Here is a 22,557-nt window from a genome sequence, read left to right as displayed (position 1 = left end):
TGATGTACCGTCGTTCCCTATTTCCGGTCGGTTCTTCCTCCTCTTCGTCTCCGTCCCGCATCTGCCGGCGTTGGATCTCGGTGTGATATGGATAATGCCGTCGAGAGCCTCGCCGGGCTGAGCGTAACCGACGGCTGGGCCTCGTCGGCCCCAAATCTCCAGAGGAATCTCGGGATTCTCTCCTCTGAGGAGGTCCGACATTGAACTCTTATAATTTTTGCTGTGTTACTATCGTGCCTTAACTGGTACAACATTTATGTGTTTTTCTCCGATCAGAAATGTTATGAAAGATGAGATCTTGATCACTTGCTTGAGTCTTAAGATACCAGTTCTAGATCTTACGGCATTTTCTTCTGAATCTCGGGATTGGATTTCGTTTGACGACATGAAGTGAGTAGGATATCAACCGGTCCATGAACACTTGTCCTGTTCAATTTAGCGTGCTTCTATTTGCTTCTTCAAGGAAATTCACAAGCGATGTGGTCTTGGTTGCTAATAGGCTGATTCTTGCTTCATTCTTGGTAGCAGATCTGGGAACTGGGGTGTGTGCTAACAACTTCTACTCATTCACATGCATCATTTTGTGCTGATTCTACCTGTGCATAATTTCCGGGGCTTATATCTGCAAAATATGGGATAATGAACTGTTGTACTTCTCTGATGCATATGATTTAAGCCAAACCTACTGCACATAAAAAAAAAATTAATATAAAAAAATACATAACTAAGTCACTTATGCTCCATCTAGATAGCAACACAGTATTGTTAAGAAATTAGGCTTCATGGTCAATATCACATAAATAAGAAGCCTTTCTTTATTGTAAAATTGTGGTGGTTTAGCATACTCATGTTGAGTGGCTGACTAATAAAGCAGTCATTTCTTGCTAATAACTATTATTATTGTTTATCAGATCGGACTTGCCATGATGTTGTTACGGGAGGGCCAAAAACATCTTTTTGATCATTGGCCAGAACCAGGTGTTGATGACAAAAGGAAGAAAGGCTTTTTTGATCAGGTCATTTAGAAACTTTTCCTGTTCTTTTGAATCTTTATGACACTGAAGAAATTTGATTCCGTTGGAATTTGTATCTTTCAAAAGAAATTTCTGAAGTGCTAAATTTGGAGATATATGTTACTCTTCTGCTAATGTCATTCATGAGATAGGTGACACTCTTTCTAATGCTTAATAACAACAATTTTCACAACATTAGAGAAAACCAGTCTATTCTAACGCGTCATTCCAGTGAATGAGCGATGACATTGACACAACAGGAGAACCGTGTAATCATTGACACACAAATAGCAAGAACAATGAATGATCTAAACCTAAAGGTCCTCTTATGTTCAAACATCAGTTGATATCAGGATTGGACTTTTTGAGAGAGGTGTTTTGATGCAGCGGTAAGTGCTATCTCCCTTCAGATTATTCATAGATTTATTTTTCTTCATCATTAGATCCTTTAAAATTTTTACAATTTGACACTGATTTTATAGACAATAATATCAAGATACATATTGGTGCTTATTGTCTAAGACATTTGAAACTTGAGTTTTCTTTATGTGGATTTGTTTATGGAGCTTATTTGTTCCTGAAATGTGCCTTTAAGAAACAAATTTAATGCTAGATATGTTAAAGAACATATGATAAGAACCAAACCAAACATTCCATTTTTTTGAAAAATAATAAGCATTAGGTGATACAAATTGAGAAAGGATAACGAGAAATTTGTACTTATTATTAGAAACTGAAAGAGAAATGTCGTACTTTGGTTTTAGGCTTATTGACCTAACATGTGATTATAGGTGCTGATAGCAAAATAGTATCATTGTTTTCAAAATCATCTTTAGACTTGATCCGTCAGATATGTCAGAACCTCTCTTTGAGTGTTCCATACATTTTACTAATTGATATGTTTAGGGTAGCTCTACCATGTTTTTTAACTATGACATTAAAGAAACAAAAAAATTCATGCATAATTGTAATATAACTAAGGATATTGCTATGCAAAAAGGTCAGTGGTGGCAAAAATTCCATGTAGTTGATCCCATATAATTATGACATTCAAGCTTGTTGTCATTGTTGTTCTTGTTGTTGTTTATGATAACTAACTTACAGGTCCCAGTTAATGCTGCATTATATTATCACTAGTATGTGATTATTATTTTTGTAATGTCATAGTTGAAAAACGTGACGAGTAAGAAAACTTGAATAAACGTGAATGAGAATTGACTTCATGTTGAACAAAGACTTTATGGCATTCAGTTTCTGTCTTCTTCAGGATTTTCTTTATAAATTTCCTTTTCCGTAGGTTGCTCAACTTAATGCAAACTATCCTGGTTGTTCTTGTTGTTGTTTATGATAACTAACTTACAGGTCCCAGTTAATGCTGCATTATATTATCACTAGTATGTGATTATTATTTTTGTAATGTCATAGTTGAAAAACGTGACAAGTAAGAAAACTTGAATAAACATGAATGAGAATTGACTTCATGTTGAACAAAGACTTTATGGCATTCAGTTTCTGTCTTCTTCAGGATTTTCTTTATAAATTTCCTTTTCCTTAGGTTGCTCAACTTAATGCAAACTATCCTGGTGGTTTGGTATCATATATTCAAAATGCAAGAAAACTCTTGGCAGATTCAAAGGCTGGGAAAAATCCATATGATGGCTTCACTCCTTCTGTGAGTATGCTTGATGTTCTTTTGTTACATCTGAATTCCTAGTGGCATATAGCCCTCTAGTTATTCAAATGGTTGTTTCTTAGTTTTTTATGGGGGTGTACTATGACACTCTCTGAAATATACTGTAACATGTGATGAGAAGATGTTGGCCCCTCGTATCTTGCCATGAGTTATTAAGCTATCCAGTCCATTTTGGCTCTTGACATACATGGTAGATGGCTTGCCAGCATGATATGATCCAGCTCTCTGGAATGCAGTGACAAGTTGTAGACTGAAAAATATTTCTCTTCTCTCTTTATGATAGATTTGTAAGACCACCTTTAAGTACCTTTAAATAGTGAGAAACTTTATATTGGTTAATTGGCAGGTGTTGTAAAGCATTTGTTGCTGCCTACTGAGACAACAGGCACAACATGCTGGAAGGCGGTGTTGACCAGTATATTTATCAGTTATGCAATGGACATTTTAGTAAAATTGAATTGGCACTAAATCGTCTCTGAATATTGTCTGATGATTATAAATAATGCAAATACAAAAGATTGAATTTTTTTCTTTAGCAAGCACATTGCTTACATTCCATCCCTTATCAACCAAGATTTCATGATTTTGTCTCTTTTAATAAAAGCAAATTGTTGAGGTCCTGATGATACCAGATGCCCTCTTTCATCTCCTTACTATAATAGTCATGCATATTTGTGAATCATGATCAAGTTGTTTCAACTTCCAAACAATATAAACTTTAAATATCACTATAATCACAAACAAAATCTCGTTTAACAGAAAAGGTTAAATAACAAATATTGTAAAATAAGATAGTTTGAAATGATCATAAGGAAGTATGTGCAGGTTCCAACAGGAGAGGTTCTGACATTTGGCAATGATAACTTTATGATGTTGGAAGAGGCTGGTGTTAGAGAAGCTAGGAGGGCCGCATTTGTTCTTGTGGCTGGTGGGCTTGGAGAACGCCTTGGATACAAAGGAATTAAAGTAAGTGGCATCCTATAGTGGTGACAAATTTTGTTAATTATAAGTCCGCATTTCTTTCTGTAACTGAGTATCATGCCTTTTGCAATGCCATTTTGTTAATTATAAGTCCTCAACTAAGGTAGAGTTTTTGTTTAATGCATTTGAATGATTCTTGGTACAAGTTATATATTACTGCAATGATACTGTTGATTTCGCTGATGTTCATACAACTGCATTTTGTAGTTAAGATGAATTCTCTGCAATCTACATTTGAATGTATCAAAGTGTTTGACAAATTTTTTATTTCACTTATTCAACTAGGTTATTATCTAAATTACAATTTTACAAAAATAGTTCCCTAATAACATTGGTTGCAGTTAGTGTTCCTAGTCATTTTCCAGTTTATTTCTTAAAGTTAAATTTATATGAGAAAATGATAGAGTTGACTGAAAACCACCACAACATGTTTGGCTAGCATGAGAGGTTTAACCAGAGAGAAGCCAGTGGAAGAGGTTAGTACATGCCTATAAGGAGTAGGAAATAATAGGTGTGCATAAATTAGTCACAGATTTGAATTAAATTTTAGAAGTTGTAAGCACTCTGATTAAAGACTAATGTCCTCCATCATATCTTTCACATTTAGGTACCTTGTGGTAGCTAGTTAATATAAACTGCCCAATGCCCAATGACCAAGTCACAATTATTTTTATAGTTACTATTTATACACAAGTTTAGGCTTATAGCTGATTAGTTTACAATGATGTGCTCAATATTTGAGCCCCTTTGCTCTATACCTGCTTGACCCTGTTGAACATGTTTGGCAATAATTTCTTGAACATTCAGTTGCTATCTAAAGGAGAATTTTTGGAGCTATTTCTTCAGTGAGACCAAATTATAAACTTTTTTATGTTGCAGTTGGCTCTTCCTTCAGAAACCACAACAGGCAGATGCTTTCTCCAACACTACATAGAATCTATTCTAGCATTGCAGGAGGCTAGTTGTAGACTGGTACAAGGTTGGTATGAGCGTTTAGATTTACAAGAAGTTTTTCTTTGTCGAAACATGCATCATGGTTGTTGCTAAATTAATTTGAATACAAAACTTGAACCAATGCTCAAAAATTGTAGGAATGACTCTATATCATCCGAGATGAGTAGAAGAACAAGATTAGAAAATGTTCTATATAATTGGATTTATCACTTATCATCATTTAATTTGTTATGTTTATGCCCATATGCTTAAATCTAAAAGCCTGAAATTTATTAAAATTATCATAATCATGACTTTGAAAAAATAAAATAAATAATAAACATAAAATTTTCATAATCATGTGTATGAAAAAAATGAAATAAAAACATATGTAGAAAAATATCCTATCTTGAAGCCTTCATGATGGCTCAATGCCTTGATGTAATAAAGGATTAGGATTCCATTGCACAACCTGAAATGGAGTGATTATATCATTACAATTCAATGTTTTATATAAACTGGTGATCAACCTTATAGTCATTCTCTTAGTGTAGGTGTGATGTAAGCCTTTTAACTAGGTCATGTTTAATAATTTTGTCCAAATTCTGAGAACATTATCAAGTGAGACTGAGTTTGACTCCAAGTTTCATCTAACTGAGTCAAGCATTGAGTTGATTCAGAATTCTAGTGGATTGAGTTATCTTTGTGGATCCTGTATGACACAAATCTGTGTGGTGTAACATCCAAGTTAGTTAAACTTTTTCTACTAAGCGCGTCAACGATACTATTCACTTTTACAAGGTAATAATTTATGGTCCAATCATAATCTTTCAATACTTGGAGTCATCTATTTTTCTTTTCCTTTTGTCTCACATTTATCATCATACAAAGAATATTGCTGGTTCAAAATAAAATTAAGCTGTTGTTGCTAATTCAAGATTATGTATAAGATTAAAATATTTATATGATTTCAATTATCTCAAACTGTAAGTTAGAACTTAGAACTTTACCATGTTCGTTAAAAAATATCATTTCACCTATTGAATCAACTAAATTCATTCCCTGGAAATAGTATGATACAAAATACCTTTTTTCCAATCAAAACTCACCTTGTTTTTGCATATAAACTTTGATGCCTTAGAACTTATAAGCAAGGATTTTAATTTCAAATGATACCGCCCATACCGGGTGGTACATACTGGTCCACCAGCAGATCGATATGAGGACTGCTCGCTACCGGGCGGTACCATCGATTGGAGTTGTTTCCGCCCCGTTACCATTCGAAATCGGTCGATAACGATCGATTTCGACCGTCGCTGCCTACTACCGTGCGGTATTAGCCCGAGGGAGAAGGAAGAAGAGGGAGAAACGAGGCAACGTTGCCTTGATGACGTCGCCCTTTTTTATTTTTTTAACCTTTTATTATTATTATTATATATATATATATATATATATATAATACCGATTCTTCTCCTTGGTTTCTTCTCCTCGCGTGGGGAGAAGAAACGAAATGACGTCGCCTTTTTTATTATTTTTTAACTTTTATTTTATATATATATATACACACACACACATACACACACACACACATACACACACACACATATATATATATATATATATATATATATATATATATACTAAGCGGTACACCGAAACATATCGCTCGATACACTCATACCGTACTATAACGAGCTGAGATCAAAACTCTGGTATGATACGAAATTATGATCCTTGCTTATAAGACAATTCCCAAATGCTCTTTATTATCTTAATAATTTGTAGAAGATACCAAATTATCATTAATAATGACAAATATAAATTTATCTAAGAATAATTTAAATATTATGTTCATGAAATTCATAAATATTACAAGTGCATTTGATTAGTACAACTAAAATTCATAGTACTTATATATGGTTTCGAAAACAGACACAAATATATCTTTGAGCTAATATATCATAAATCAATCTTTGAAATTATTTATGCACATACCCCATTAATTGATACAAGAAGATATTTACTTTGCATGGTGACTTTATTCACATCTTGATAGTTACTATTAAGGATTGCAATCTCGATTGACTTGGTATGGCTCAATCAGTATTTACTAGTCCACCCACCAATTGGACAAGTCCAAACTAGGTGGTTTAGTCCAATTTATACATATGATGTATATTTTTGTACCTAGGGTAACGCAACGTGGACTCCTCACATTTGCAACTTCTCATGCTCATCATGATTTGCATGGTGGTTGCTCGCACTCATTGCTCGCATGGTTGCCACTTGTCGCTTGCTGCCGTTGCCCCTGGACTGCTCTGATATACCTCCTCCATCGCCTCCTCTTCCTCTTTTCTTTATTTTTTCCTTCTTCCTCCTCGACTATCTCCTTTTCCTCCACCTCCTCTTCTTCTTCCTTCTTGTTCTGCTTCCTTCTTCCTCTTGTCCTTCTTTTTCCTCTTCATTCTTCCTCCCCACCTTTCCCTTCCCTTACAACACATGTCCGATAATCGAAACTGCAAACCTTGGTTAGTACCAAGGTATGCAATACTGTACCATACTGGTGTTTTGAGGTTGACTCGGTATGGTACAGTACTGTGTATCGAGCGGTACACTACGGCGTATCGAGCGATACACCTAATTTAGGTGTAAAACCCTCCAAAAATACCTGAAAATAAAAAAAAAGTTGGGACAAGGTTTTTAAGTTAGGAATAAATATAGTAATAGCATAAGTTTAGCAAAATCAATGTAAATTAGGTAAAAATAATATCACATATCATTTTTGGGCTTCGAAGAATATCTTGTGTAAGGTTCGTATTTCAGTCCATTACGGATTGTCCTTATGTAAATATTGAAATATCTACAGAAAAATCATTTGAATTGTTAGACTATTTTGTTGCAATATAAACTCTAAAATTTAAATGAATTAAATAATCACAAATGAATTAAATTCAATAACTTTAATAAAACCTAGTTAAACTTATTTTACTATCATAAATATTTTTCAATATTTAATATGCATGAAATATAAATATTTGACCTATTAAGTATCTAATTTCGAATTAATCAATATTAAACACACTAATCATAATATTAAAGATCTTAATTACTCTCTAATTAAAGAAAAAAAACACATACCTCTTGATTAGAAAGTTCTTCCTCTTAGTTTTTTCAAATTAGCTTTGATTCAATTCACAAATCGTTGTTTTGTAGAGTTTACGAAAGCACAAATGTGAGAAACAAAGAGTTTGAGATAGTTTAAGAGAGTATGAGAATATAATGGAGTGAAATAGGGGAGAAGAAGGGTTTAAATACTATAAGAAAGGGCTCCAATGGTCAATTTGATCGTTGGAGCACTGTAGTACTGTTACCGAGTGGTAACGATCGAAATCGACCGTTACCGATTTGTGTCGGGCGGTAACGGTTGAAATTTTGATCGTTACCGTCTGATATTACCCCATATCGTTCGATATGGAGCGTTTTTCAACGTTCCGCCAGGTAGCGGGCGGTCCGCGTACTGGTATGCCATCGGACCGGTACGTACCGCCCATACCGAGCAGTACCATTCGAAATTGCATACCTTGGTTAGTACAACTCTAAAATTTTCATCATCTTTCTTTGCAAAGAAGATTATAATACTAAAATTTGAGACACTAGATCTAATAACACCTTACCATATAATTCTTGTAGTTTCTTATTCAACTAATGTCATTCTAAATGGAGTCTTAGGAAGTATTCCATTACCAAATATAAAATTGATAATGAATTTAATCTCCCTACCACATAGTAATTCTGTCAATCCTTTTATAAAAGTATCTGAATATCTACACACTATTGAAATATCTGCATAGTTCATTTCACCATGATTGATACTTGATAACATGTAAGTAACCCCTAAATCTATTGCTCGATAAATGTTTGTAACCATTTGTTCCCAGAGATTTGAAGTGATATGTAAAGAACTACTTAAACCTTTTGTCTTTTTGATATGGATGTCCATTCTTTTTTCTTTACTTGAATTGTAATTCCTTAAAGTTTGATGTGGAGTGCACCACCATGTCAGACTCTGCCAGTCTGCTTTATATTTGCTGTTGATCTCTGTTCTACTAAATTGAAAATAATATATGATCAGGGCAATGCTAACATAAAAAGTCTGAAAATGATTTTCCTATTTTGTGTTTTCTAAGATTCTTCTGAGTTAGTGTTCTGTATCCTTGCATTTTTAATTCACAAGGGGATCAATAGAAGCATAAAAGAGAAAATTCTGATACCTTTTCTTATCATTAGGAATTTAAGTTAGATTTTGACAATGTAGATATGGCTGAAGTATTCTTGATATCTACTTCATAAAGAAGTGCGATCACAATGACATGCTGTAACTGATCATACTGCTGTTGAGTTTGTAGGCCAATGTGAAGCTGAAATACCTCTGGTGATTATGACATCTGATGATACTCATGAATCGACATTATTGCTTTTAGAGTCGAATTATTATTTTGGAATGAAAACCACTCAAGTAAAGCTTATTAAGCAGGTAATTATCAGTTGATTCTTCATTCATGTTTTTTATTTTGTCAATGGTACGAGGTTGAATTTATCATTTGTTTTGGCAATATGTCAGGAAAAAGTAGCATGCTTAACTGATAATGATGCCAGATTTGCATTAGATTTAAATGACAAGTACAAAATTCAGGTGACTTCTTTTTGTGGCATTCATATTCTCATGTAGTTTTCTAGTCTGTAACTAAATTATTCTTTGGGGAAAGTACTATAAATAATTTATTTATTTGTATCCAATTACATTGATTTTTATCAGACAAAGCCTCATGGCCATGGTGATGTTCATGCACTTCTTTATTCTAGTGGCCTTCTGAATTCGTGGTATGCTTAATTTCTTAATTGTTTGACATTTTGTAAGACCTTAGTAACTGGATAATGTCAATTACATTCATATTCGTTTGACATTTTGTAAGACCTTAGTGACTGCAGGTTTATAATGCAATCTAAATCTGTTATCTCTCAGGCAGAGTGCAGGTCTTAAATGGGTTCTGTTTTTCCAAGATACTAATGGATTACTCTTTAAGGTTGATATATCATATAAGTTTGCTTTGTTTTTTTTCTTCATTATCTTGAAATGGAGTGAAATTTATATTTTTCTTTTTTCCTTAATTTATTTAGGCAATACCAGCTTCATTGGGTGTTAGCTCTACAAAAGGATATCATGTAAATTCTCTTGCAGTTCCTAGAAAGGCAAAAGAAGCAATGGGGGGGATAACCAAACTTACTCATACTGATGGTAATAGAATGTTTCATCCTATTAATATTTAAGCTTTTAGCATTTGCTTAATCAATAAATGACATAACTTAGTGGGTTCTAATTTTCAACCTATTTAGCCTATTGTAAATCTTGTTCTTAAGTGTCGACTTTCAACAGAACAGAAGTTGCCATCCTATTCTAGCTTTGTTTCCTGTGTATTTGCCTGCATACCTTTGTTTTATGCGTGTGCCTTTGCAAAGTTACTTGCATTTGTACCCATTTGACCTTTTTTGGTCTGATAGCATTCTTACTCATAAGACTGGCTAAATAACTTAATTCATTTAAATTGAAGTGGTTTATGTACTGTAAACATCGAATTAACAAATTTACAAATTCTGATTGTACAACTTTCTACTTTGAAACTATTATATGCTTACATCAAATTTGGGGTCAAGGAAATAAATAAAACAGTTTATATTTTAACAGTTTCATGCTTTGAAACATGCACTAAGTGAACATTCAGGAAATATCTGACATCACATTTGATCCATTAAATTTTATCATAGAGCCTCGACATACCTCAGTTTCCTAATTAAAATTTTGTACAATTTGGTCAAATTTCTGAGGTAGATCAGTGAAGTTTCATACTTCCATATAGTTCAGTTTGTATCTAGGACAGGACTTCTCTGTTTTTGACAGATTATTGTACTAGGTCTGGCGCTTTATATACTCTGGATGTCTATTAAGTTTCATTAACAGTGGATACTTTAAAAATTGTTAACAACTTTTAATGAAGCAGATACTGTTTTCCTTGTGTCATTGTGTGCATGTCTCCATTATTATTATTTTAAACATCAGGTAGCCTTTCTTGTATTCTTAGTTGACTTTATTAAATTATTGCCTTCAGGTTCAGAAATAGTTACTAATGTGGAATATAATCAGTTGGATCCCTTACTACGTGCAACTGGGCATGCTGATGGAGATGTGAATTCTGAAACAGGTTTTTCTCCCTTCCCTGGAAACATAAACCAGGTAAGCAGCTTTTGTGATGTACACTGCTCTATTGACATTATAGTTTTTCAAACTATAATACCTGTCTTCGTAATTGAGAACTTATGACAAAATGCATAAGCATATGCCACGAGTCATTCAATCATCTGTTTTTTCTAATAAATAGAAAGTGGGAGGCTGTGACTTGTTACCTAGAAATTTTTATGGGTTAAATAATTGGGCATAGCTACCATAATAGTTGAGAATCTTAACCCCTTTAATATGAATAGGGGACTAATTACTAGTGTGATGGTCTCTTTGTCATGTGCTATATTGATAAACCTAGTTACCTGATAGACTAGAGAGGTTTCTAAATTTAAAAAAAAATAAAAAAATAATTTCTGCTCTTAAGCTCTGAGAATTATAAAGTGTTTTGAAATTTAATCATGAAATGATCATTTGGCAACAGTTCTAAAATTACTGGTCACTATTCTCATGGAAATAATAAAAACCCACAACAATGTCCATAAAAAATGTTAAAAGTTATGTTTACATGAACAAAGAAGGTGAATTATCTTTTAACAAAAAGAAAAGGGATGAATGTACTTATGTGGCTAATGACATGATTAACAAACATGAATTATCTGGAAATATAGGGTAGGCTAGATAGGCTTATAATTGCTCCTAGCTATTATCTATAGAACAAGATCCAAAAGTTGTGATTGGACAGTCAGATTCAAATCCCAAATCGATGTTATTAAGTCCTCTATTAGCTTTTAAATTCTCATATCCAAAATTATTTGAACAGTAACCTAAGCTTCTAAATCTAAGACCTGAACCATTTCTTTACCCTGAATGCTAGTGTGTTGAGTGCTCAGGCATCGAGGAGTGGTGTAGTCAGTTGCATCCCAAATCAATTTATAGTTGAAGTGGGTGGGTAGATTGTGGCCAATAAACTATATCAAGTCATGACTAAATCATATCAGCCGATTTGGTGGTTTCATCAGATACTCTACTTTGTGTTAGTTCCATGACAAAATTCTGGAAATGGATCATGTTCTCCACAGTGATAAGCATGGTTTGCAATACCATATCGTACCGCTCGGTATGGGCGGGACGTATCAGTCCAATAGAGGATCAGTATGGGCGGTACATTGGTATATCTTAGTGTATCATGTGTCGGTATGCATGGTACGTACCGTACCGACAGCTAATTGGTACATCGGTACAGTACAATATTCAGAATAAGCATGTTAGGCTTTTGACTAGTGGGGATTATGCCATTAAATTAATGCCACATAAGAAAATGGGTAATTTGATTTGTTAATTCCACTTGAACATTCTACCCTTACATGCTAAGGCTGGTCTGTGTTACTCATTGGCTAATAAGCTACATAAATTTTGAAATTTTTGGTACTTCATGACTCTAATCTGGCAACCACTGAGAAAAACCATCAAAACTGATAAAAGTTATTATGATAAAAGGATTTTTATAATGATCTAGCCATCTCAGGTCTGCAGTTACATGTTCAGAAACAAACTAGTTACTTAAGGGACATTTGTTAGCACCTAAAATTGCATGTTCATAAATCTTCTTCTTTGGGCCCAGGGTTTTAGGCAAATCTCCACCAAATAGATCCCCTGATTTAAGGGACTTTTGACTGAACCAATGCATTTGACTGTTGTCAAGGTGTTTGGATGCTTTTGGCTCTTTTACGTTGAGTACCAGTATGCCATTCAGGACTGGGTAATCCACAACTCAGTCTATAGTCATTCCATTATGGAACTGCCACACCAAGTGGTGCTTATGGTATTTGATTCCTTGATGAATTTAGCTTCCTTGACGAATGCAACAGCCATTATGCCTTATGTTGCATAATTTCTTTTTTGCATACTTCATATCATCCAACTGCAGGTTAACATTTTTCTAAGCGATTTAATAGGCCTGTACAATTATCTAAGAATTGCAATTTTTCAAAATAGAAATTTGTGATCGTATCGAATCAACTTTTGCAGCTAATTTTGGATCTTGGACCATATGCAAAGGAGCTTAGCAAAACGCAAGGTGCTATTGCTGAATTTGTTAATCCTAAGTAATTCTCACTCTGCTGTGTTGTTTACTAAGATCAATATTTGTTTGTCTTTGTATGCCTTAGGAGTAGTCTGTCAGAATGTCATTTGTAGTTGTTTGAAGTGAATGCATATAGATTTCTATAATTGGCATTCACAATAAAAAAGGTGTACCTATGCATGAGGCTCTTACTGATGCAGGTCTAGGGACGGTGAATGTATATACCCTTGCCTTTAAATATTTAAAGAAGCAATTTTTGTGATTCGAACCCTGATTTTGTCACAAAAGAATAACCTTACCATTGTACCAAGGCCCACCCTCTAATTGACATTCACCACAATGTTCATAAATCTAGAGGTGACCTTGTATTAAGATGATATTCAATTTGAAGAGATTTTCCTAGAAGGTCTAGTCTTTTGGGAATGGAAATGGATGTAACAGTTATGGCCCATGCTGATAATAAGCCTGCATGATACTGTATAATAGAAATTCTTTGGCATAGGATCCATGATTTTTTATAACATATTATTGGTTGATATTTCATATGTGTATATAGGCACACTACCAACCTCATCACTGTTGTGTGTTGCCATGATTGGAACTTTTTGAAACTAAAAAACCATAACTGTGGGTTCAAAAAGCTCCACTAATATCTAGATGCACTTTCAAGTTTGCCAAATTAGGTACTGGACCTGTCTCGGAGATTTGTCAGACTGGTTTATATCGGTTTGTACTGATATATCGGCACATGGTACATTGTGTTTAAGAGAGGGAGAAAAAAGGGAGAAGAGGAAGGGATGGTGGAGGAAGGAGGAAGAAAGAGGGAAGAAAAGGAAGTGGTGGAGGAGGAAGAGGAAGAGAAAGAGGAGAAGAGACATACTTGAGATGTCGCAGTGTGCAGCGTGGTCGTGGCAAGTGGAGGTCACCAGTAGCCGCCTGCGTGAGAAGCATTGATCGCAGAATCGGTCGTGTAGCAGTGTGCAGCATCGATCGCAGCAAGCTGAGGTCATGGTGGTGAGAAGCCGCAACCTCGCAGCAATCATGTGAGAAGCAGAGGCAGTGTGAAAGTGGGATTTGGGGTTTCCCACTTCCCTTTTATATGATGGACCACACCGGGGTGGGTCTGTGTATCAATCAGCACTCGGACTGGTACATGCTGCCCGTTTCATATTGGTCCGGGCGAAACGGTTATTATTGGTCCACACAACAATGTAGTGGTTCATGAAACAATTAAGTCCATTTCAATAGTGGAATGAGAGATCAGGGGAGAACTCAATTAATAAGTGGCTCAATCTTTCTATGTTATTTGCATAAAAAACATTGTGCATAAACCCGATATTATCAGTGAATATTGATGGAAAGTTTGATCAATGGTTAAAAGATTTAACATTATAACCAAAGCTGATAAAAATTCTTATGTTGCAGAAGCTATCAGCAGTTTTATGAGCATGACAGAACACATAGCTGTCATTATACTTTTGTTATTTTAATACTCATGTGTTTCTAGTATTTACAGTAGATTATAGCTGTTCATATGAACATAATATAAAGTTAGACTGTTCGATGCAATTGAATGTGTCACACCTTTAAAACATGCCAAGTGATGCTTTAAGCACATGAAATTATTCTGACAGTTGGTTTCATAAAACATATTGATTTTTACCAGTATCATTTTTGCAGGGCACCATGGAAAAAAAGAAATATCTAGTGCCTTGCTAAGTTTGAATTCACATATATCTTTTTGATGGATCAATGGTTGGGAACTAAAAGATCATAGAAAGGAGACTAAATTGGAGAAAAAATTGTACATTTATTTTCTAAATGCTGGTCAACAATAGGAAAGAAGGAAATACAGGACATAACAGAAACAAATCCATTGTTCCAAGTGGTGTAACTACCAATGGTTAGATAATGGTCGTGTGACTGATATTTTGAATCTTGATAATTGCTGATGTCAAAGAAAATAAAATGCCTTAGGGATTATGTTGCTAGTCATACATCCAATTGCTTCATCTTGTTTTCAAAAGGTTGTCACATCACCAGAATCTAGCAGTCTGTGACCTGAGGGTGATGCATAAACATTTGCCAACATGAATAGATTAAGATGCTTCAGTCTAGTAATGCAGATGTTGATCAATTTCTAAGGATACTCTGATGCGGTCCCAGAAGTCTGAAAAGTCTAGTTATGAGATAAAAAGATTTGTAAAGGTTCATTTGCTTTTTTATTTGTATGATGAGAAACAATTGATATATGCAATCATTTTGTCATGTTGTTGACCACTTGACCTTATAATCAGCATACACAACCTGGAGACTACTTACATGCATAGATTTGAGATCAGGAAAATGTCTTTTTGCTAGAATCTAAGAATAGTGGAAAATTTTATCTTCAAAACGAAGAAATGTGGTACAAGAATGCTAGGTCATTCCATGGATACATGTTTCTGGTACATAGAAAGTCTACGGCGAATAATTGAGTTGACTACTCTTTATTACCTATTAAAATCCCAATTAATAACTTAACAGTGTTCTCCATCCTTGCTTCAGATACAAGGATTCAACCAAGACATCCTTTAAATCCTCAACTCGGTTGGAATGCATGATGCAAGATTATCCGAAATCTCTACCCCCATCGGCGAAGGTTGGATTCACAGTAAGTATTGATTTTAAACTCAATGGAACTTTTGTAGGCTCTTTGTTGCTTTTCTGGATTCCGATATTGATTATGTCTAAGATCCCACTAAATTCTTGTTGTTGTTGTTATCAGCATTATATTAGTTATGGTAAATTTATATTCACAAAATTTTATGTGGAGATTGTTCTGATTGACATGCCTAGCAATTATAGCATTATGATTTGGCAACTTATTCTATTCAACATTGCTGGTTAAGTTAATTGTTAAGCTCTTAGATATACTAGTCATGGACTTTAAATTTTCACTTAGACTTGGTGGTATGATTAAGGATATGTTTATCTTTATATTGTCTGAATGCACTCATTAATCTTGCAGACCACTGATAATGCACCTTTAATTTGTCTTCTTTTCTTCATATTATATTATGTATAGGTCATTTATATCAATGAGGCCAGAAATGCATTTTAAAGTTTGTGTTGCCTGATCCTTGAAGTTTTGACATTGCTAGTTTAATAAGTTTACGGGCATGATATTGTCAACTAGGACTTAGACAATCTGAACATGATAAGCATAAGCATGTTTGGGCTAGGTTGAATTGAACCCACATAGCATTTCAGCTCAGCTCATGCATGGTAGTGTTTGGAAAACTCTGTTCAGGCGTAGCTTGACATGATCGAGGCAGCTTGATCCTGATGCATGTGCTTTTAAGCATGGAGGCTGTGCCTTGGGCAAGTTGCGGTGCCACCGAGGTGCTGTAGGCCTTCACTGCCAGCAGGGACAAAGGTTAACACGGATGTGTTCATTGTGAATGGAGATGATGATCTCCAGAGACGGACAAAGTGGTGTAGCAATAAAGTGGGTCACTCTTGAGGAAGGGTTGTGACTGGATGCTGACACATGACAGTGATAATCAGCGGAAAGGAGGAAGGGCCCGCGATCATTGGCAAAAATCAAGAGAGGAGAGGTCATGAAGTGATTGTATCAACTGCCAATAATAGATAGTGGGGGAGAGAGAGAGAGAGATTGACCACCATGATTAAGGTTAAATATGGCAGAACCAAGTTGGATTTCCACTATAAAATTACATCTAACGGCTGAGAACAATGACATGAACCAAATAAATTTAATATATAAAAAAACATTCGCAAGCTGCAGCAAGGTAATTGGGCCATAGGCCCATCTAAAAAAGAAACCAAACAGGATATTCTGTTCGGGCTCAGTTTAATGGGTCACAGGTTAAGATGAGGAGAATTCATTTTAAGGTGTTTAACATCAGTCAAAACATGAAGTTGAGTTGAAATAGAACAATCACAAGAGTGGAAGAAAAAAATTTAGCAGATAAGAAAAGGTTAAAAGGATATAGTTGGGCTATGATTTTTAAAAAATCTTGACCTTTAATTGAACTACATGGTAATAAAACATCCATGTGGATGGGGCTAAATAATGTATGTTGTCAACTATCAAGTAGCCAAATTAAAAAACAGATCATTATTTCTCTTTTGTTTCTTAACAAATTTTTTTTGACACTCATTACATGTTTTAGAATGCAACCATGTATAATTCAATTTTCCAGCAGGCAGAGTATTAGACACACATGCTAGTAAACAACTATTTTATTCTAAAGTGAAAAATAGTGTAATCAGGATCCATTACAGCTTAGATTTGCTTGTCTTGATGAGTGCAGCTAGAAATACACAAAGAGCATTGTTTACAGCATAATTACAATTGTAGCTTCATGTATAAAATTTAGAATTGCATTATGGTGTACTTATTGAAACCCATACATAGTCAATGATGATTACAATTTTCGTTTGATTTCAGATAACATTTTCATGTATATGAAAATTGAAATGCTCATTTGTCATATTTCCCCTCTCAAGGTAATGGATAAATGGCTTGCTTATGCACCTGTAAAGAATAAACCTGAAGATGCTTCAAAGGTATAGTTTTTCTGTCACTCACATCAGTATCTCATCTTGCATATAGACCTGGTTTTAAAGGGCGGACAGAATGTAGGTTGAATATCATCAAGGTCTTTTACAGAAAGAATGAACATTTTCTTGGGAAATTTTCAAGAGAAATATATTAAAATAAGAAAGTATGAAGGTAACACTAAAATCAGTTAAATTCATTTCAGTTACTGCTGATGTAATGGAAAAAAAAAAGTGGAGATTGTTTTTTTTTGTGCTCTAGAATTTGAGAAATTTATGAGGAAAAGAATAAATAGTCAGAGGTCAAACTTTTCTTAGATGCTGAACTATATGGATGAGCTGTTTTAAGCTGTAGAAAGATGGGAGAATGTATTAAGTTCACTTAGCAATCCGCTGTTTAGTCCACTCAGCCATCTCTCCCAATTTGACATCTCTTCATCTGCAAAGAATTCTCGACATGAAAATACAGAGACAAAGGGCTGATCTTTGAATAGGAAAAAGCCCGTACATCTCTCATGGTATATCCAGATAATAGGTAGGAACATAAACTGAAACATTCTGGAGCTACAAAAATAGTTATTAAATCGTTAGCACCACATAAAAACATTCCTATCAGAATTACCTTCCAGGACCTATAATTGTCTCAAAAGGTCCAATATACACACAAAGATTGCTTGGATTTATCTGTGGTTTATTTAAAAAATGGTATTTCTTTATTCACTTCAGTTCAGATCTGACCAAAATAGGCTTTGATTTGTATACATTATGGATATTTATAGGCTAAACCCTACTGATAGAATCACTTCAATAAGTTAATCAATTCCAAGTTGAAGTAAATAAATTATGTTTTCTTTGTAATCTCTTTCCACATTTTAATTCTTTTTCTAAGGTTGCTCTATTGTGACCTAGATGATCACGATTTGAGTCTCATGAAAAGTCTCTCCATTTGTAAGCATAAGGATGTATAGATTGATCCTTCCAGACCCTGTATTGGGGGGAGCTTTATGCAGTTGGTTCACCTATTGTTTGAGTGCTGCTACCTTAGTTGAGAAGGCTCAATAAAAAGGATTGGGCAAGTTTTACAATCAGTTGTCGCCCTTTGTCTATTTTGTGACTCTGGCCTTCTATATTTGCAAACACTGGAATGTCACAATCTCTGCAGAATCTATAGGAGTTTGCTGTTTTGCAGCAGTGTTCTATTACACTTTGAATTTTCATAGATGCATTAACCTGTTAATGTGATCAGCTTGTCATTTTAGATATCCTCTGTTATTTAGGAACTAGTTTGAAAAAGTAATGACCCTTCGGATCTGAATTTTGTAGAATAATTGTTATTGCATGAAATTCTATTTGATGATAGAGTTTTATAAAATATTCTTTTGTCATAATTTTTTGCACAAATTTCTCTTTCAAATTTCAGTTTGCATATTAGTCTTCGACTCTATTTGTCCATTCACATCAACTATGTATATTCACAAATGGAAACTATTTTTTGTAGGTTAAGTTAGATAGTGTTGTTGATGATATATTACATCTATACATCCTGTATATGTTACTCTACCACATTCTGGATGTGCTTAATAGCTGGGTTATTGTTGAGGAATTATGATGTTGACTGGTGAAGACAACAAATTAGTTCTTTTAGTGAAAAATCATGAGACAATGTGTCATTCAAATGGGAATTATTCGTAAGGTGACAGATCAACTGGAGCTCTGGTTTAGCAGGTATAGTTGCTTCACAATATTAATTGTTGGTCATTGCTTGCCCTCATAGTATGGCATGGCCTTGTATGGTGGAATGGTTCATGAGGGGAATTAAAATATAGCTAAGGATGGAAATTTCCCAAAGGCACCAGATGCAACCATCAGATTTTGGGCTTAGAAGGCCAAATATGAAGGTGCAAATCCATATAAAGTTGGGCCATAGTGATGGGATGGAGCTGGGCATTTGTATATTGGTTCCAGGACTGGAAATATATGGTAGTATTGCACAAACACTAATCATTTTTTTAGGCTGAGCCTGTTCAGGAGTTAAATTTTAGACCTGGGATGACCGGTCAGCCTTGACTTCTAAGCTGGTGAAGTTTTCAACTTATCCTTTGTTACTTAGTGAATGGGCCTTTTCAGCTTTCTCTGATAACTAGATGCTGTGGGTGGACAGAAATCTCCATAAATGAAAGATAAATTTATATCTTCCTAACCAGTTCTATGATTTATGCACATGCAACGAGAAAAACAATATCTCAGATTCTTCGTTTGCTCAAATCCTATATATTATCTGTCTCTAGAGAAATAGCATCTACTAAACAGTTTTAAGGACAGGCTTTTTTTCAAATTTTCCATATATGTTATTTGTTTCAGAGATTATCTTATTTAGACACCCAGTTTTTAGTGTCTCAATACATACATATGCTTGGTAGCCATGAATCATTGGGGTGCATTAGTTATATATTCCCTTTGTTAAAACGTTAAACACTTGAATCAATTTCTACTTTGGAACACCCAATTATATGTATGAATTATCATCTCATTCTGTTTATGGCATTCAAATTTTTATTTTCTGTCACTGGTTTTGAGTTCTTGGCTGATTCTAGGTGCCCAAAGGAAATCCCTATCACAGTGCAACAAGTGGAGAGATGGCTATTTATAAGGCTAATTGTCTTATTCTCAGAAAGGTAACATTTATTATGTAATATATAACCTTGAAAATTGCAAGGCCCTAACTGTAGCTGTCTAATTATGATATTATTTGACTAAAGAAAAAAGTCTATTCTAACTGTCCATAGTAATTTTATGCATTGACACTCGATATTTATTTAAGATGACAAACTTATGGTGCACCTTATTGCTATTTTTAAGGTGGGCCTTGGAGCTAAAATAAAGATGTACATTGATGCTCCTTGAACTTTGTAAAGGCAGAAGCCCTGTGCAACAGACATCTTTCAATTCTGTTGCACATTTTATGATTTTAGTATTAGATATATTTTCAAAATATTTATGTATATTTATATATGAAATGTTGATACGTGATTCTTTTTTTCTCTCAGATCTCAAGATGAGAAATGTCTACAAGGAACATTTTGCTTTGATTAAAGTCCATGAACTTGGGCCTTTTTACCTACTTACGAGTTGGATTCTTGTTTGACCTTGCTTACATTGTCATACCATCAAAATTGCACTTCTTTAATCATATATGAGCAGGACATGTTGACATAGCATGTTTCTGATGCATCTTTTGGTTCCATAGAATCTGCTTAAGCATATTACTGCACAAATTGCATTAAGCTTACTTTCTCTCACAAGATGCGTGAATTTTAGTCGCACTTGAGAGGAATTGATGTTGTCTGGCTTGATGCAGGCTTATCAGTTAAATATGTGAGAATTATTTTCCTAAAAATGCCTTTGTTTTATCTGGTTATCGGTTGTCTGAAGCTATCTAGTGTGTTGGATTTGCACGTATCTTTCCTTATTTCCTTGTTCTTCAAAAGAAATCACTAAGACCTAGCAAACTAATTAGAATTGGCCGTTTGGTCTATATATATCATTGCTCATGCTAGTGTGGAATATCAAAATATTAGATTGGTCATCAGCATCAAGGTTCTAAAATCTAGTCATATTGATATGTGCACTAACTGGTACTTACCAATCTAGCCAACGACCGATATCAAAACGTATAGCTCAATACATTTTTCATTTTCCTTTTTTTTTTCAATTGATAGAGTTGGTATACCATCAGGTCAACGGTGCAATAGAATAACAAAATCGGGACCGAACCTGGACTTAAAATCTTGATCAACGTATTTTTTATTTTCGTCATATTGAATCAGCTACATCTGTATATTCGATGATTCTTTTTCACGGTTACATGAATGTAGGAGCTACTATGAAGCTCCCAAAGTGAGGAAATACCTGGATAAATATCCATACAGAGTGATACTGCTGATCTTGTAGATATTTAATTTGCAACAGAGGCTCAGTTTTCTCACCAGATGATGTATTTGCAGGCTGGTGTGCACATAGCTGACCCTGTGACTGACATCTTCAATGGACAAGAGGTGGAACTGTGGCCATGCATCACATGGAGCCCAAAATGGGCCACAACTTTTAGAGACGTAAAAAGAAAAGTTGGTGAGTGTTGCTCCATATCACAGAGATCTTCCATGATCATCAATGGCCAGAACATATTCCTTGATGGTCTCTCCTTGGATGGAGCTCTTGTTGTCAATGCTAATGATCAAGCAGAGGTATTTCTCTGTTCTCTTACAGCATTTATTCAACAAAGAGATACTTAGATCATTACCAGATGGATCTTAAGCGTTCTAATGTACATGGAGCCTGCAGCATGAGCTTTCACTCAAATAGCAGTCCCGTTATGATCTTTAATGTTTAGTTGTGGCCTAATGTAGGTGAAAGTAACCGGATACGTTCAAAATAAAGGTTGGGCACTTGAGCATGTTGATTTTAAAGACATCTCGATTCCTGAGGAAACAAGGATAAGAGGTTTCAAAGTCTGTAAGATCGAACAGCTTGAAATAAACTACGCCGACCCAGGAAAATTCTGCTTCAAGTCATGAAGAAGATTCAAATGCAGTTACACACCCATCTTGTTAGTCCACACTGGGAGATTGTTTTGGTTACGAATTAACCATTCTTTTGTGCACAGGAATAAGTCCTCAAACTCCTTTCTAGTTGTGCATGAGAACAAGTCATTTTGATTCTTCATAATTTTGTATTGCGAATGTTATAAAAGACAAAACCTGCAATGCAGTTTCTGTCTCAAAAGACACCAATATGATTTTCCAACTATGGAATCGAATGATAGGAATGCATATTTTTGTCGTATGGATGTAATGATGTTGCCAAAGTCCAATTCAACACCCATGTATTTTGACACCATTTTAATATGACATGAATTTTTCTTCCGCCAAAATATTTTTTTGGCAAATTTCTGCAGCTGGTAGATTGTGTTGTACTCCTTTTCTATGCTTTCAAGGGACAATGAATGGTTAGTTTTTATGGTATCGATGGAATCTAAATTGATGGGATAACTGAT

The 22,557-nt window shown here is 34.6% G+C and overlaps 1 protein-coding gene across 2 annotated transcripts; it reads left to right on the top strand.

Annotated features, from left to right (window-relative positions):
• The first annotated feature begins 36 nt into the window (after positions 1-36).
• On the top strand, positions 37-22,346 carry LOC135612865 (UDP-sugar pyrophosphorylase-like). Of its 2 annotated transcripts, none has more exons than XM_065109623.1 (17): positions 37-192; positions 912-1,016; positions 2,569-2,685; positions 3,532-3,672; positions 4,567-4,666; positions 9,027-9,154; positions 9,242-9,313; positions 9,437-9,501; positions 9,644-9,704; positions 9,799-9,916; positions 10,785-10,909; positions 12,884-12,960; positions 15,486-15,591; positions 17,454-17,513; positions 20,099-20,179; positions 21,509-21,748; positions 21,911-22,346. In XM_065109623.1, exons 1-17 carry the CDS (start codon positions 88-90, stop codon positions 22,076-22,078), a joined length of 1,869 nt encoding a protein of 622 aa, XP_064965695.1. In that variant the 5' UTR covers positions 37-87; the 3' UTR covers positions 22,079-22,346. The 2 variants fall into 2 exon arrangements, with proteins under 2 accessions (XP_064965695.1, XP_064965694.1); XM_065109622.1 differs by lacking the exon at positions 37-192 and adding an exon at positions 291-542 and having other exon boundaries at positions 21,911-22,307.
• Positions 22,347-22,557: the final 211 nt, after the last annotated feature.

The sequence above is a fragment of the Musa acuminata genome, chromosome BXJ2-5 (genome assembly GCF_036884655.1).
Source record: "Musa acuminata AAA Group cultivar baxijiao chromosome BXJ2-5, Cavendish_Baxijiao_AAA, whole genome shotgun sequence".
NCBI classification, from domain to species: domain Eukaryota; kingdom Viridiplantae; phylum Streptophyta; class Magnoliopsida; order Zingiberales; family Musaceae; genus Musa; species Musa acuminata.
This window is presented reverse-complemented; position numbering and strand designations above follow the sequence as displayed.

Coding starts and splice junctions, on each gene's coding strand:
- LOC135612865 (XM_065109622.1), top strand. CDS start 414: ATGAACACTTGTCCTGTTCAATTTAGCGTGCTTCTATTTGCTTCTTCA. Junction 2,686..3,531: donor ATGATGGCTTCACTCCTTCT/GTGAGTATGCTT, acceptor AAGTATGTGCAG/GTTCCAACAGGAGAGGTTCT. Junction 12,961..15,485: donor GCTGAATTTGTTAATCCTAA/GTAATTCTCACT, acceptor TCCTTGCTTCAG/ATACAAGGATTCAACCAAGA.